Genomic DNA, 11,056 nt, shown 5'->3' with positions numbered 1-11,056 from the left:
CTTCAATTACTGCAGAGAATCCCTATACCAAACTATTCATACTGCTCTAAGCCTGATAAAAACGATATAAAATAGTCTAGATGTAATATTGACCTGATTAATAATCAAATAAAACGACATTTCAATTCATGTTCACCGCCTCGAAGCCATTGTGTTTTAATATGAAAGGGATAATGTGACCTATGCGGAAGTTGAAGTAATAGTTTCCTGAGTCATTGCTCCGGTTCAAATCTGATGTGAGTCGCGTCAAATGCATCTATACTGCTTGCAGGTTGCTTTAGCATTTCTTAGCGATTGAAAGTCTACTGAACAATGGAGGGATCTGTCTCAAACGTGGAAGTGTGTAATTTGGCGTATAAGGGCCATTTTGAAGAGTTAAAACATTGTATTCGCTCAGATAAAACGCTCGCCTTCAAAACAGACCAGGTCAGTAGCATGACCCAGCAGAGCTCAAACGTTTGTTTTCCATTGGAATCGTGAATTATTCGATCTTCTCATGCTCGAACTTGTGATTTCAGGACCATAGAACCGCTCTCCATTGGGCTTGTTCGGCTGGCCACACCAATGTTGTGGAGTTTCTGCTCGACCTGGGAGTTGAAGTGAATCTGCAAGATGATGTATGAAGTTCATTTAAAAAAAAAATGTTTTACTGACATGAAACTTGATGTATTGTGGTATTTTAGCACAATGGTGACGATTCATTTCTCAGAACATATACATGCATGAAAAACTGACATTATATTGTGAAATATCTGCATGTGGTGTGTTATCTCGCAGGCTTCTTGGACGCCCCTTCACATCGCAGCATCCGCAGGCAGAGAGGACATAGTGAGAGCTCTAATCACCAAAGGAGCTCAGTTAAATTCAGTAAATCAAAATGGATGCACTCCTCTTCACTACGCAGCCTCCAAAGACAGATATGAGGTATGGCTCATATTTTGTACTGACTGATAATCCTTGTGACACCACAACTCTACTCCATACTTGCAATCTTATGTGTATGATGTATCTTTAATGTCTTTCCACTAGCTTTACATGTAAAATCAATCCACATTTATTTCATTTGTAGTGAGGTTCTTATTCATTTAGATGTTTAAGAATTATTAGACATATTTAAGATGTTTTCCTTGTGTAGCCTAGTTGAGGTTTTTTTATATAATTGAGTTAAATTCTCACCTGCATAAGATTACTGCAGAAAATACTGATGTTGAATTCATTCTTCATGTTTCACACTTCTGTTTGATGTAGGCCAATCCATCAATACTGAATTTCATTCAGTTGTGGTACAGCGTGGTATTGTGGATTTTACTTTTACTGTCTGAACTGGTGCTGAAAAGCAAATTGTGAGACAGATTCCTTACAAGCATTTTTGCTTAAAAACACGACTAGATGATTGTATCACACTTGTCCCCCACGCGCAGGAGCAAAATGTTGGTCATAATTTGATGATCTGACATTATTTTCCATACCCATGCGTATATTGTGATATGTACCAATACTGAGTCATGGGCTTCCTTAGCATTAATTTCTTTCCATATGGCTTTGCTATAGCTGTGAATTACTTTGCTAGATAATGTTCAGGGGCCTGCAGGCAGTGTCCATCCAAACTCTCCAGCAAAGTTCCCTTTTACCACTTGTTACAGTATTTGCAATATTTCATCAACTCCCAAGGGAAAGTCCACTCTCTTCAGATCATAACACAGGATTTACTTTTAAACATTTCTTTCAGTCACTTTGTCTGCGTTCTCTCTCCCTCTCTCTTTTTTTTTCAGACAAAAAAACCCCAAGGCATACTTTACTTTTGGATATGTGGTTTGTTCCTAGAGCAGACAACGTGTGAGAAAGATAAATAGATAATAATAAGATAATAAAAAGATCATTTTAGGTCAGTATGAATAAAAGGAAAAAAAGCTGGCCTTGAATTTTACTTGTAGTGTAGAATTACTATCATTATAGTAAAATAACGCAAAAAATAAAGAAGGAATGAATGACAGTATAGGGATGTCATCAGTATCTGCAGATTCATTCATTCATTCATCGTCTTCTGCTTATTCCTTACTAGTAAGGGTCGCGGGGGGGCTGGAGCCTATCCCAGCATCTACGGGCGAGAGGCGTGGTTCACCCTGGACAGGTCACCAGTCCATCGCAGGGCCAACATACAGAGACGAACAACCATTCACACTCACAGTCACACCTACAGTCAATTTAGAGTATCAATCAGCCTCGTCCCCTCTTGATGTCTTTGGACTGTGGGAGGAAGCTGGAGTACCAGAGAGAACCCACACAGGAACAGGGAGAACATGCAGACTCCACACAGAAAGGTCCCGCGCCCGAGCTGGGACTCGAACCCGGAACCTTCTTGCTGTGAGGCCACAGTGCTGACCACTGCACCACCGTGCAGCCCGTATCTGCAGATATGAGTCATTTTTTTTACTTATTGATATCCATTCAAATAGTAAAATTTGCACATTTTTATTCATCATCCCATTGGAATGCAATGAACTAAATACTTTGTAAGATTTACAGGCTTTTTTGAATATTTTTAAAGACACACTGTTTACATCTGAAGGCAGCGCGGATGTGCAGTGGTCAGCACTGTCGCCTCACAGCAAGAAGGTTCCAGGTTTGAGCCCTGGCTCCATCACGGGATCTTTCTGTGTGGAGTCTGCATGTTCTCCCTGTTCCTGTGTGGGTTCTCTCTGGTACTCCAGCTTCCTCCCACAGTCCAAAGACATCAAGAGGGGACGAGGCTGATTGATACTCTAAATTGACTGTAGGTGTGACTGTGAGTGTGAATGGTTGTCTGTCTCTATGTGTTGGCCCTGCGATGGACTGGTGACCTGTCCAGGGTGAACCTCGCCTCTCGCCAGAAAGTCGCTGGGATAGGCTCCACCCCCCTCACGACCCTTAACAGGATAAGTGGAAGAAACTGGATGGATGGATGTTTACATCTGCTTTTCAACAATATTATACTGATAATATTGACATCAGTAAACATCAGATATTGCCAAAAAAATCAAATATTGTGCATCCTTAAAATGGCATGAGTGGTTTTTTGATGTTTATTCAGAAATGGCACTTTGATGAATGCCTGGCAGGGAATATGTTCCATAATTTCCTCTTGGTTCAAAAAATAAAGTGTGTGTTTTACTTTGTCAATATGTGTATGCTAACTGTTAAAATATTAAAATGTCAGTTATTATGAAAGTCACACAACTAAATTAATTTAGCAACCTTATATGATTTCCTGTTTAATTCAATTGTGATGAATTTCGACTTGCCTGGTTCAAAGTTTGAGTCCCATGTCTAAATCTGGGTGCTGAGATTCTCCTGTGGAATGCAGCATCAGTTTCCAAGAGGATTTGATGAAAAGTCTCTCAGTCCTTATCAGTAACATGGTTCTCCTTTTTTTTTAGATAGCGCTGCTGCTGCTTGAAAATGGCGCTGACCCCAACGCCACAGACAAACTGGAGTCCACTCCTCTGCACAGAGCGTCTGCAAAGGGCAACTACCGCCTCATCCAGCTCCTTCTCAAACAGAGTGCTTCAACCAATATCCAGGACTCGCAGGGCAACACACCGCTGTATGTCTCAGTACTAAGTACTGCAGTTGTAGTGCAAACCAGTCGGTTAAAATATGAGAACAATCCATCCCAGGGTTGAGGGTAGTTGGCACAGGGCAGACTCACAGACAATCATCCAGCGCTATCAACTTAATTGTGCACAGTTGTGAATGATCATTGCATTCGGTCATCAAGCAACCTAATCTGACATTAATTGGACAGCCTACCCAAATTTAATATGTAACTCCATATTTTTTTCATGCATTTCTGCTGGTATCGTGATTTACATGCAGACTGTTTTTAACTGCTTTGAATTTTTTTACTTCCAGACACCTGGCATGTGATGAGGAACGTGTCGAGGCAGCCAAGTTGCTGGTGGAACATGGGGCCAGCATCTACATTGAGAACAAGGAGGAGAAAACCCCTCTCCAGATAGCCAAGGGTGGTCTGGGCATCATACTTCGTCGAATTGTGGAGGGATGATGCAATCACTGACCGAGAAGGTCGCGCTCCAGCTTGAATCCTCACCATCGCCAATGGGACATCACAAGATGTCTCCTCTGTCAATGCCCCCGAGTGGCGTGTTGTGACTCCGTCTGTCGTGTTACAAGTGGAAGATGAGACAGAAGGACTGTGCTGCCTGACATATCTGACCACTAACACTCTCTATGCACTTAGTTCAGTCTGTCCAATGCTGCCATGCAGCCTGTCTATGAGCAAATTTGAATTTTTGCAAAAATGACTCAATAAAAATCAGCGTTCAGCTTGTTAACAAAAGTGTTTGGGATGTATCTGTTGTACATGAAAGCAGTTGATCCAGCAAATGTTTGCCTCCTATGAGGGTTTGGAAAAACAGTTGAACCTCATGCAGTTGATGTCACCTCCAGCATTTATTGTACTCACCTGTTTCCTTCCCAGTGAAACCTCTTCCACCTGTATGAGGAGTATCTGCAAATCTGACTAATGTTAAATCATCTCTTGGGGACCACTGGGCCCCTTTTACATGACCACATGGTAGTTGTCATACAGCAGTGGAAGCCAAAATAAACCATCACTTTTCCAATAAATTGAGGGAACAGGTTACATCTTAGGGATACAAAATGCACTTTTCCCTTCCATATGGTCACTTCAGTGCTTCGTAAAAATGCTCCCCGTCCTGACAGGAGTTAGTTGGGAAACCTCTGAACACTCCTTGCGTCACAAGAGTTGTCAGCTGGGGTGCGTAGACGTGATGCGCACAATCCGCCCCTTTGCTTTGATCACACTTCCTGAAAGCGAGGTCACGTCAAATTAACAGTTGTCTCTTTTTTTATCTGTGGAGTCTCCCGTCCGTGGTGTTCATACTAATACCTATAAATTAGAGCTTGAAGACCTGGACAATTAAAGGTAACATGGAAGTTTAGAAATAATATTTGTGGAACACTTTGACCTGACGTTATTTAGACGAGCTAAGCTAACGGAGCTAGCCCGTGTTTGTAGCTAGTGTTAACGGATATCTTTGCAGTGTCGTTTACGAAACATACCAGCTCTTGTTAAAAAAAAAAAACTTTATTTTTTTGTTGTAGCTTATATTTACTTATTATGTGTAACTAAATCTTTACAAAACCACTGGGCTCTGCCGTGGATGTCAGGCTAGAGCTCAGCGATCAGACGCTTGCACACGTACTTTCATCGGCTCTGCCTCTGAGGAACTGTATAGCTGTTGTGTCGCTTTTGTCCAAAGCAAAGCTGCGTGCCTTTTCTAGAGTTTGCTCGGCCAATCGCTAGAGTCAAACGTTAGTGACTTTAAAAAAAGGTATTTCGTGTTTTTTCCGAGCTTTCCTGAGGTATAAATTGAATGTGCTACCGACATACCGGCTTGAACTGTATTGATTATTAATTATTCATATCTGATCTGTGCTGTCGATCTGGTGACTGACTGACAACTGTGGGCAGGTCAAAGATCATAAGTTAGTCGTCTGTCAAATAAGTACATTCTTTTAAAGGTGGATCAGTAAACAGTTGCTTAACCAGTGCTGATAAACTGCGCTAACAAAATACGTTCCGATATTTTAACCAATCATTACGTTGCGAGCTTTTATTTTGTCATGGATTCGTAACCTACAATACTAAGATGCGGGGAAACAAGTCGACCTTATCCACTCTCCTCTACACGAGTTGGTCTGCAGCTATTCCGTGTCCTGTATATGGCACAATACACGGTTATTCATGTGCCTCATCAAAAGAAGTCAGGCCAATATACAACAGTGTGCTGTTGACATGAAAACATTCAAGTTCCACCCTGAGAAATTATGAGGAGTGGCACATTTCCTACAATCTTCCTGCTTTAATGTCTTGCTCAAACTCCATAATGCTGATGTTTGTAGTTGTATGTATGCTACATAGTGTATAAACCTCATTGTTCACTTTGTTTGTTGTTTTATGCCTCACTGTCTTCTTGGTATCCTTTAGTGTAATGTGTGTTATTGAATTTCAAACTGTTTTGCGCTGCGCCTCCAGGCAATCCTGCTTCTCTGGTGCCCATCCCTCACGTGGCAAGCCAACACCTCCATGTGCAAACTGAAAGGCTTTTAAAGCCACCATCTCACTCATAGGTCCTCTCTGAAAACCTTTTTTTTTTTTTGTGGTCTTATTTAAAATTGTCTTTTTGAAATTATTTTTTATCAATAATAATTATTTACCCTGAGAAAACATGAAATATATTTTGGTCACAAGCTATTCAATGCTTGTGAATGTCACCGAAACATTTTTTCTAATAAATGACTCAATAAAAACAACCTTTTAACCTCATAACTTTATTCTGTTTTTGCCACAGTGCCCAAGGTTGGGATTAGGGCTAAAAGGCTATGGTATGAGACCAGTCACTCATTAACCTTTCCACCAACAGGGAACAGGCTCTGTGCTAAGTGTCAAACTTTTTTCCAGTTCTCAGTGTTCTCAAGAACATTCAATCAATTCCGAAACCCCCAATCAGGTTTGCAACAGGAAATTAAAAATACTTGTTTTGTCCTGAACTGTGACACATCACACACACCCCTCCTCATGTTCTCGCAGTTTGGTGATCCACATGATAAATGAACTTGTGTCACACTGTCAGGGCCCACCCAGCAGCACGGTGTCACCTGTGTGTGAGCCAAAGAAATGAATAAATATTGTTTTTGTTTAGGTTCCACTTGTGTATCTCATATCTTGATCTATATGGACAACTGAAGGATATTGTTTACCCAGCTTCATCCTGAAAGACGTTTCAACCTTGTAGTGGACTTCAGAGTATTCCTACTTTCTTCTGCAGGTGTTCCATCCTTCAAGTCAAGCCACTCAGCAGTCTGTCTGCTCTGATCATGTCTGACCTCGGACAAGACAGTGACTTGGAAACGGATCACTCAGTTGATTTCTCCTTGATGAACAGTCGCCTGGACTCATTCCGTGGCTCCAGTCTGGCTCAGCAAATATCAGCAGAAAGACTGGCGCGGGCTGGCTTCTACTTCACTGGCCATGCTGACCGGGTCTGCTGTTTTAGCTGCAAGAAGACCGTGGAGAACTGGTGTCCAGGAGACACACCTGTAGAGCGGCATAAGGAGGTAATCATCATAGGAATTCTGGAAATCTCTGTATGTCTATTTCTAACTTGATTATCTCAAGAACTTTTCATCCACCTGCACAAGAAGTGTTAAAGAAATGTTGCAATTTTCACATTCTGCCGAAGAGCTACATTGACTTTTTCTGTATTGCAGGTTTCCCCATCATGCAGATTCCTCAGCTGCACCCACCGCACCAGCTCTGATACCACACTGACTAATGGTTCCACCTACAATGAAGAAGCAGAAGACATGGAGTACCGTTTGAGAACAGGAGAGGTCGTTGATGAGTCCACCTACCCAATGGCACCTCACATGAGGAGTGAGGAGGCCAGGCTTCAGACCTTCTCTTCTTGGCCACCCACTGCCCCCGTGAGACCCACAGATCTGGCCCAAGCTGGTCTCTACTACTTAAGGGAGAGTGACCGGGTGCAGTGTTTTTGCTGTGGTGGCATGCTAGGTCAATGGGAGCCAGGGGACAATGCCTGGGGAGAACATACCAAACATTTTCCCTACTGCTTCTTCATTCTTGGCCATGATGTGGGTAACATCCCATCCCAGGGAGGTAGAGAGGCAGAGGATAGTGGCAGTAGACAACATACAAACTCCCACATGTCTATGGAGACTTTTGAAGAGAGGCTTGGTAGCTTTGAAGGCACCCAGCACCCCATTGACCATGAAAGGCTCGCCAGGGCTGGTTTCTACAGCTCAGGTACAGTATATATGACCACTGTTGACTTGGGGCTGGATTGATTACCATTTTAAAACATTTCCTCTGCCCTTTGGTCTTTGGATCTTGTGTGACTTTTATGCGTGTCTGTGCAGGGACAGGAGACAGGGTATTGTGTTTCTACTGTGGTGGAGGGTTGAAAGGCTGGCAGCCAGAGGAAGACCCATGGGAAGAGCATGCCAAACACTACCCTGGGTAAGAGCAACCATGATGTTTCCTTCTATTACTAAATGCAAACACATTTTTTTCTTCTTCTTATGGGGGTTTAATTTGTTTGACTACAATACTTATATTTTTTTTTAAACCAGATGCGGCTTCTTGCTAGCAGAAAAAGGGCAAGAATTTGTCAACAGCATCCAGCTACAAGACCCACGACAAAACAGAGCTGTAAGCACCGAGAACATTAATATGCATAAACTTGACCTGAATTTTGTAAAGCTAATGTCAGAAAATATACTATATCTTCCAGGATAAAGATGAGAGACATCTTTTGAACACCTAATTTCTTGGCCAGTTACAGTCTTATTTCATTATAAGGACTGTGCACACATTGATATAACAGAAGAGGCTCATTTTGTGAAGAAAACTATTAGAGAAATTGAATCCTTTGGTCAACACAAGTGAAGTTGCTGTTTATTAAGTCAAGCTGCTTTTTTTTCTGCCGCGTGAATATAAACATTGAAATGCCACTATTTAAAAACAGGAACGCTGCTGATATTCTCATCCATGATATGCTTTAACTGATTTCTAAATATATTTTTTCCACATCTCCAACTCTTGGATTCCATGGAAAATGTGCAATGTAATAACGGTAAAGCTGTAGTGACAGTAGGATGGTGTTTTACTTGCAATGATCTGACAATAATTATGACCCTATTTGTTTCCAGACTTCAAGTCAACAAAATGGATTTTCACGTGATAGGAATGGTAAATATTAATGTTGTATTATATTTGACCCCCCTTTCTTCAATATTTAACAATAAAAAGTCTCTTGCATCAGAAGCACATGGCAAGAATACAGTATACTTATTAAAATCAGTGGACAGGACAAAAGCAATTGTGTATCCGTTCTTATGTTCAGAGGTGCTGCGGTCGGCCTTGGTTCAGGATGCCATAGGGATGGGTCTAGATCCCAGCGTTGTGGAGAAGGCTGTCTTGGAGAAGATCAGCAAGACAGGCATTGGCTACTCCAGCCTGGAAGCACTTATGGAGGACTGCCTTAGCAGCATGCCAGAAAGTGGTGCTTCCAACACAAGAGAGCGTGGTACTGTAACTGATTGCCAGCTTCACAGCATAAACAACTAGAGGGCACTTGGAGACCACATACCTCCACCACACCGACCTCAGGAACACCCTATGTTTAAACAAGACAACATTTTCTCTATGATTAACAGATCCACCCCAGAATGTCATGGGTGTTTCCTTGGCCAATGCTCTACCAAATTTGGCTAAAATTGTCCTCATAGTGTCTGTGTCATCCTGATGATGAGCACTGAAAAGCATTACGTCCTTTGTGAAGGTCAGTAGAGTGGTGTAGGAATGAGTCCTAAAACCCCAAAATAAGTCAGCATGTTTGACGCCCAGTTCCCTCGACTCAAAGTCAGTGGGTTTTCTGAAAAAGGTTTTCAGTTAAATGACTACAATAAGGTCTGTGGTAAACACAAGTTTAATATATTTAATGTTGTCTCCTATGGCATAAAATAAATCTATAAATGCTACTCTTGTCATTTTGAAGAATTTGTGTCTTAAAAACAGCAGTTGCTAACAAGTGGCTAAACAAGAAAACAGGATATTAAATGTGAACACGTCAAAAACACAAGCAGTGCAAGGCTTAGTTGTGGCCATGTTGAAACAGTTTGTCTGTGATGAAGTTAGTGCATAGCCAGATGTTAGGTTTGTACTCCATACAATTGCATTTAAACTTCAAAAATAATAACTAAAAAAAACTGCTTTTTGCAATAATCCAAAAGCCAATGTAAAAATCCCATTGGTTTTTGCTCGAGGAAACCTATGGCCGTGCTAACTTATGGGTTAGCCTCCAAAAAATACGTCAACCCTGCTCTAGTTTATATATCAGCTAAGTAGGAAACATGTTTTAATGTTTTTTTAAATTTTATTTTCCCCTCTCTTTCAGATGAGGACCCACTGGAGAAACTACGGAAGCTGCAGCGAGAAAAACAGTGTAAAATATGCATGGACAGAGATATTTGCATCGTCTTCATCCCATGTGGTCATCTTGCCACTTGCAAGGAGTGTTCACAGTCCCTCGTCAAGTGTCCAATCTGCTGTAAAGCTATAACACAGAAGATCAAGACCTATATCGCTTGAGGAAATCACAAACTTTTGCCAAAATTTCAATGCTGCTTTCTCACTCACTCTAAAATTGTATTTTAATATTAATTGTTGATAGAATGTAATATAATTAAAGGACATGATGTATGTATGAGAATTAAAGGATGAATAAATGTAAGAACATATTTTCACTATCACTGAGATGACAAATAGTTGTTGACATTGAAATCAGGTGTTGTATAAAGCTAACATTGACTTTATGGGTTATTACCAAAACATGTAAATACACGCTAAATGACAATTCCTTATTTCCTACCAGCAGTGCCTTTCTATGTAACTCATTTTGCTGTTTTATTTTTGGGATTTAGCATAGTTTAACTGAAATAGACATGGGATGTCATGGCAGTTTCACACTAATATGAATTGCACATCATTTTTGTCCGATTTTAAAATTTACTCAATGTGTGCTGCTTTGTGTATAGAGGTATATCAGTAAATCTATTAAGACTCAGACCAAACACAATCTAGTTTAGGGCCTGATACTAAGTGGTTTGACCCTAGTTTTTTTTTATTTTATCATGCAATCTACTGTGTCTGTGTGAATAAATTTTATTAATTGAACATTAGAATTGTGTGTTTTTAAAACATTTGTTCTCACTTCAACTGGTTGGATTTGATGACCAAAAAACTGAACAACTTATTTGGAACTAAATATAAAATATCTTACATTTTCACAAGTCATTACAGCCTTACTACCCACTGGAAATAATTTTGACTTGCATAAAATAGATAAAAGGAGCTTTATCTTTCCAGCAAAGTTTGAGGTGACTTGTTAAAGGAGCACCTGCACCTGTTCAAACACTTAACATTTAGAAAACAAAGATACTGATTTTA

At 40.7% G+C, this 11,056-nt stretch overlaps 2 protein-coding genes across 2 annotated transcripts; both read left to right on the top strand.

Annotated features, from left to right (window-relative positions):
• Window positions 1-184: 184 nt before the first annotated feature.
• On the top strand, window positions 185-4,339 carry psmd10 (proteasome 26S subunit, non-ATPase 10). The gene is made up of 5 exons (XM_086223063.1): window positions 185-426; window positions 519-617; window positions 778-924; window positions 3,417-3,583; window positions 3,892-4,339. Exons 1-5 carry the CDS (start codon window positions 313-315, stop codon window positions 4,043-4,045), a joined length of 681 nt encoding a protein of 226 aa, XP_086079189.1. The 5' UTR covers window positions 185-312; the 3' UTR covers window positions 4,046-4,339.
• Window positions 4,340-4,791: 452 nt separating this feature from the next.
• Window positions 4,792-10,783, top strand: xiap (X-linked inhibitor of apoptosis). Its single transcript, XM_086223061.1, has 8 exons — window positions 4,792-4,948; window positions 6,855-7,143; window positions 7,297-7,852; window positions 7,966-8,065; window positions 8,179-8,257; window positions 8,758-8,797; window positions 8,952-9,134; window positions 10,005-10,783. The coding sequence occupies exons 2-8, from the start codon at window positions 6,904-6,906 to the stop codon at window positions 10,196-10,198; spliced, it is 1,392 nt and encodes a 463-aa protein (XP_086079187.1). The 5' UTR covers window positions 4,792-4,948; window positions 6,855-6,903; the 3' UTR covers window positions 10,199-10,783.
• Window positions 10,784-11,056: the final 273 nt, after the last annotated feature.

This window comes from Aulostomus chinensis, chromosome 13 (genome assembly GCF_037954235.1).
Source record: "Aulostomus chinensis isolate RoL2024-O1b breed Wild chromosome 13, RoL_Achi_v1.0, whole genome shotgun sequence".
NCBI lineage: Eukaryota > Metazoa > Chordata > Actinopteri > Syngnathiformes > Aulostomidae > Aulostomus > Aulostomus chinensis.
This window is presented reverse-complemented; position numbering and strand designations above follow the sequence as displayed.

What these genes read in the sequence shown, in the direction of transcription:
- psmd10 (XM_086223063.1), top strand. Translation starts at nt 313, where the DNA reads ATGGAGGGATCTGTCTCAAACGTGGAAGTGTGTAATTTGGCGTATAAG. An exon ending in CCTCCAAAGACAGATATGAG is followed by an intron (nt 925 to 3,416) that starts GTATGGCTCATA and finishes CTTTTTTTTTAG; the next exon opens with ATAGCGCTGCTGCTGCTTGA. An exon ending in TCGCAGGGCAACACACCGCT is followed by an intron (nt 3,584 to 3,891) that starts GTATGTCTCAGT and finishes TTTTACTTCCAG; the next exon opens with ACACCTGGCATGTGATGAGG.
- xiap (XM_086223061.1), top strand. Translation starts at nt 6,904, where the DNA reads ATGTCTGACCTCGGACAAGACAGTGACTTGGAAACGGATCACTCAGTT. An exon ending in GGCTGGTTTCTACAGCTCAG is followed by an intron (nt 7,853 to 7,965) that starts GTACAGTATATA and finishes GTGTCTGTGCAG; the next exon opens with GGACAGGAGACAGGGTATTG. An exon ending in CATGCCAAACACTACCCTGG is followed by an intron (nt 8,066 to 8,178) that starts GTAAGAGCAACC and finishes TTTTTAAACCAG; the next exon opens with ATGCGGCTTCTTGCTAGCAG.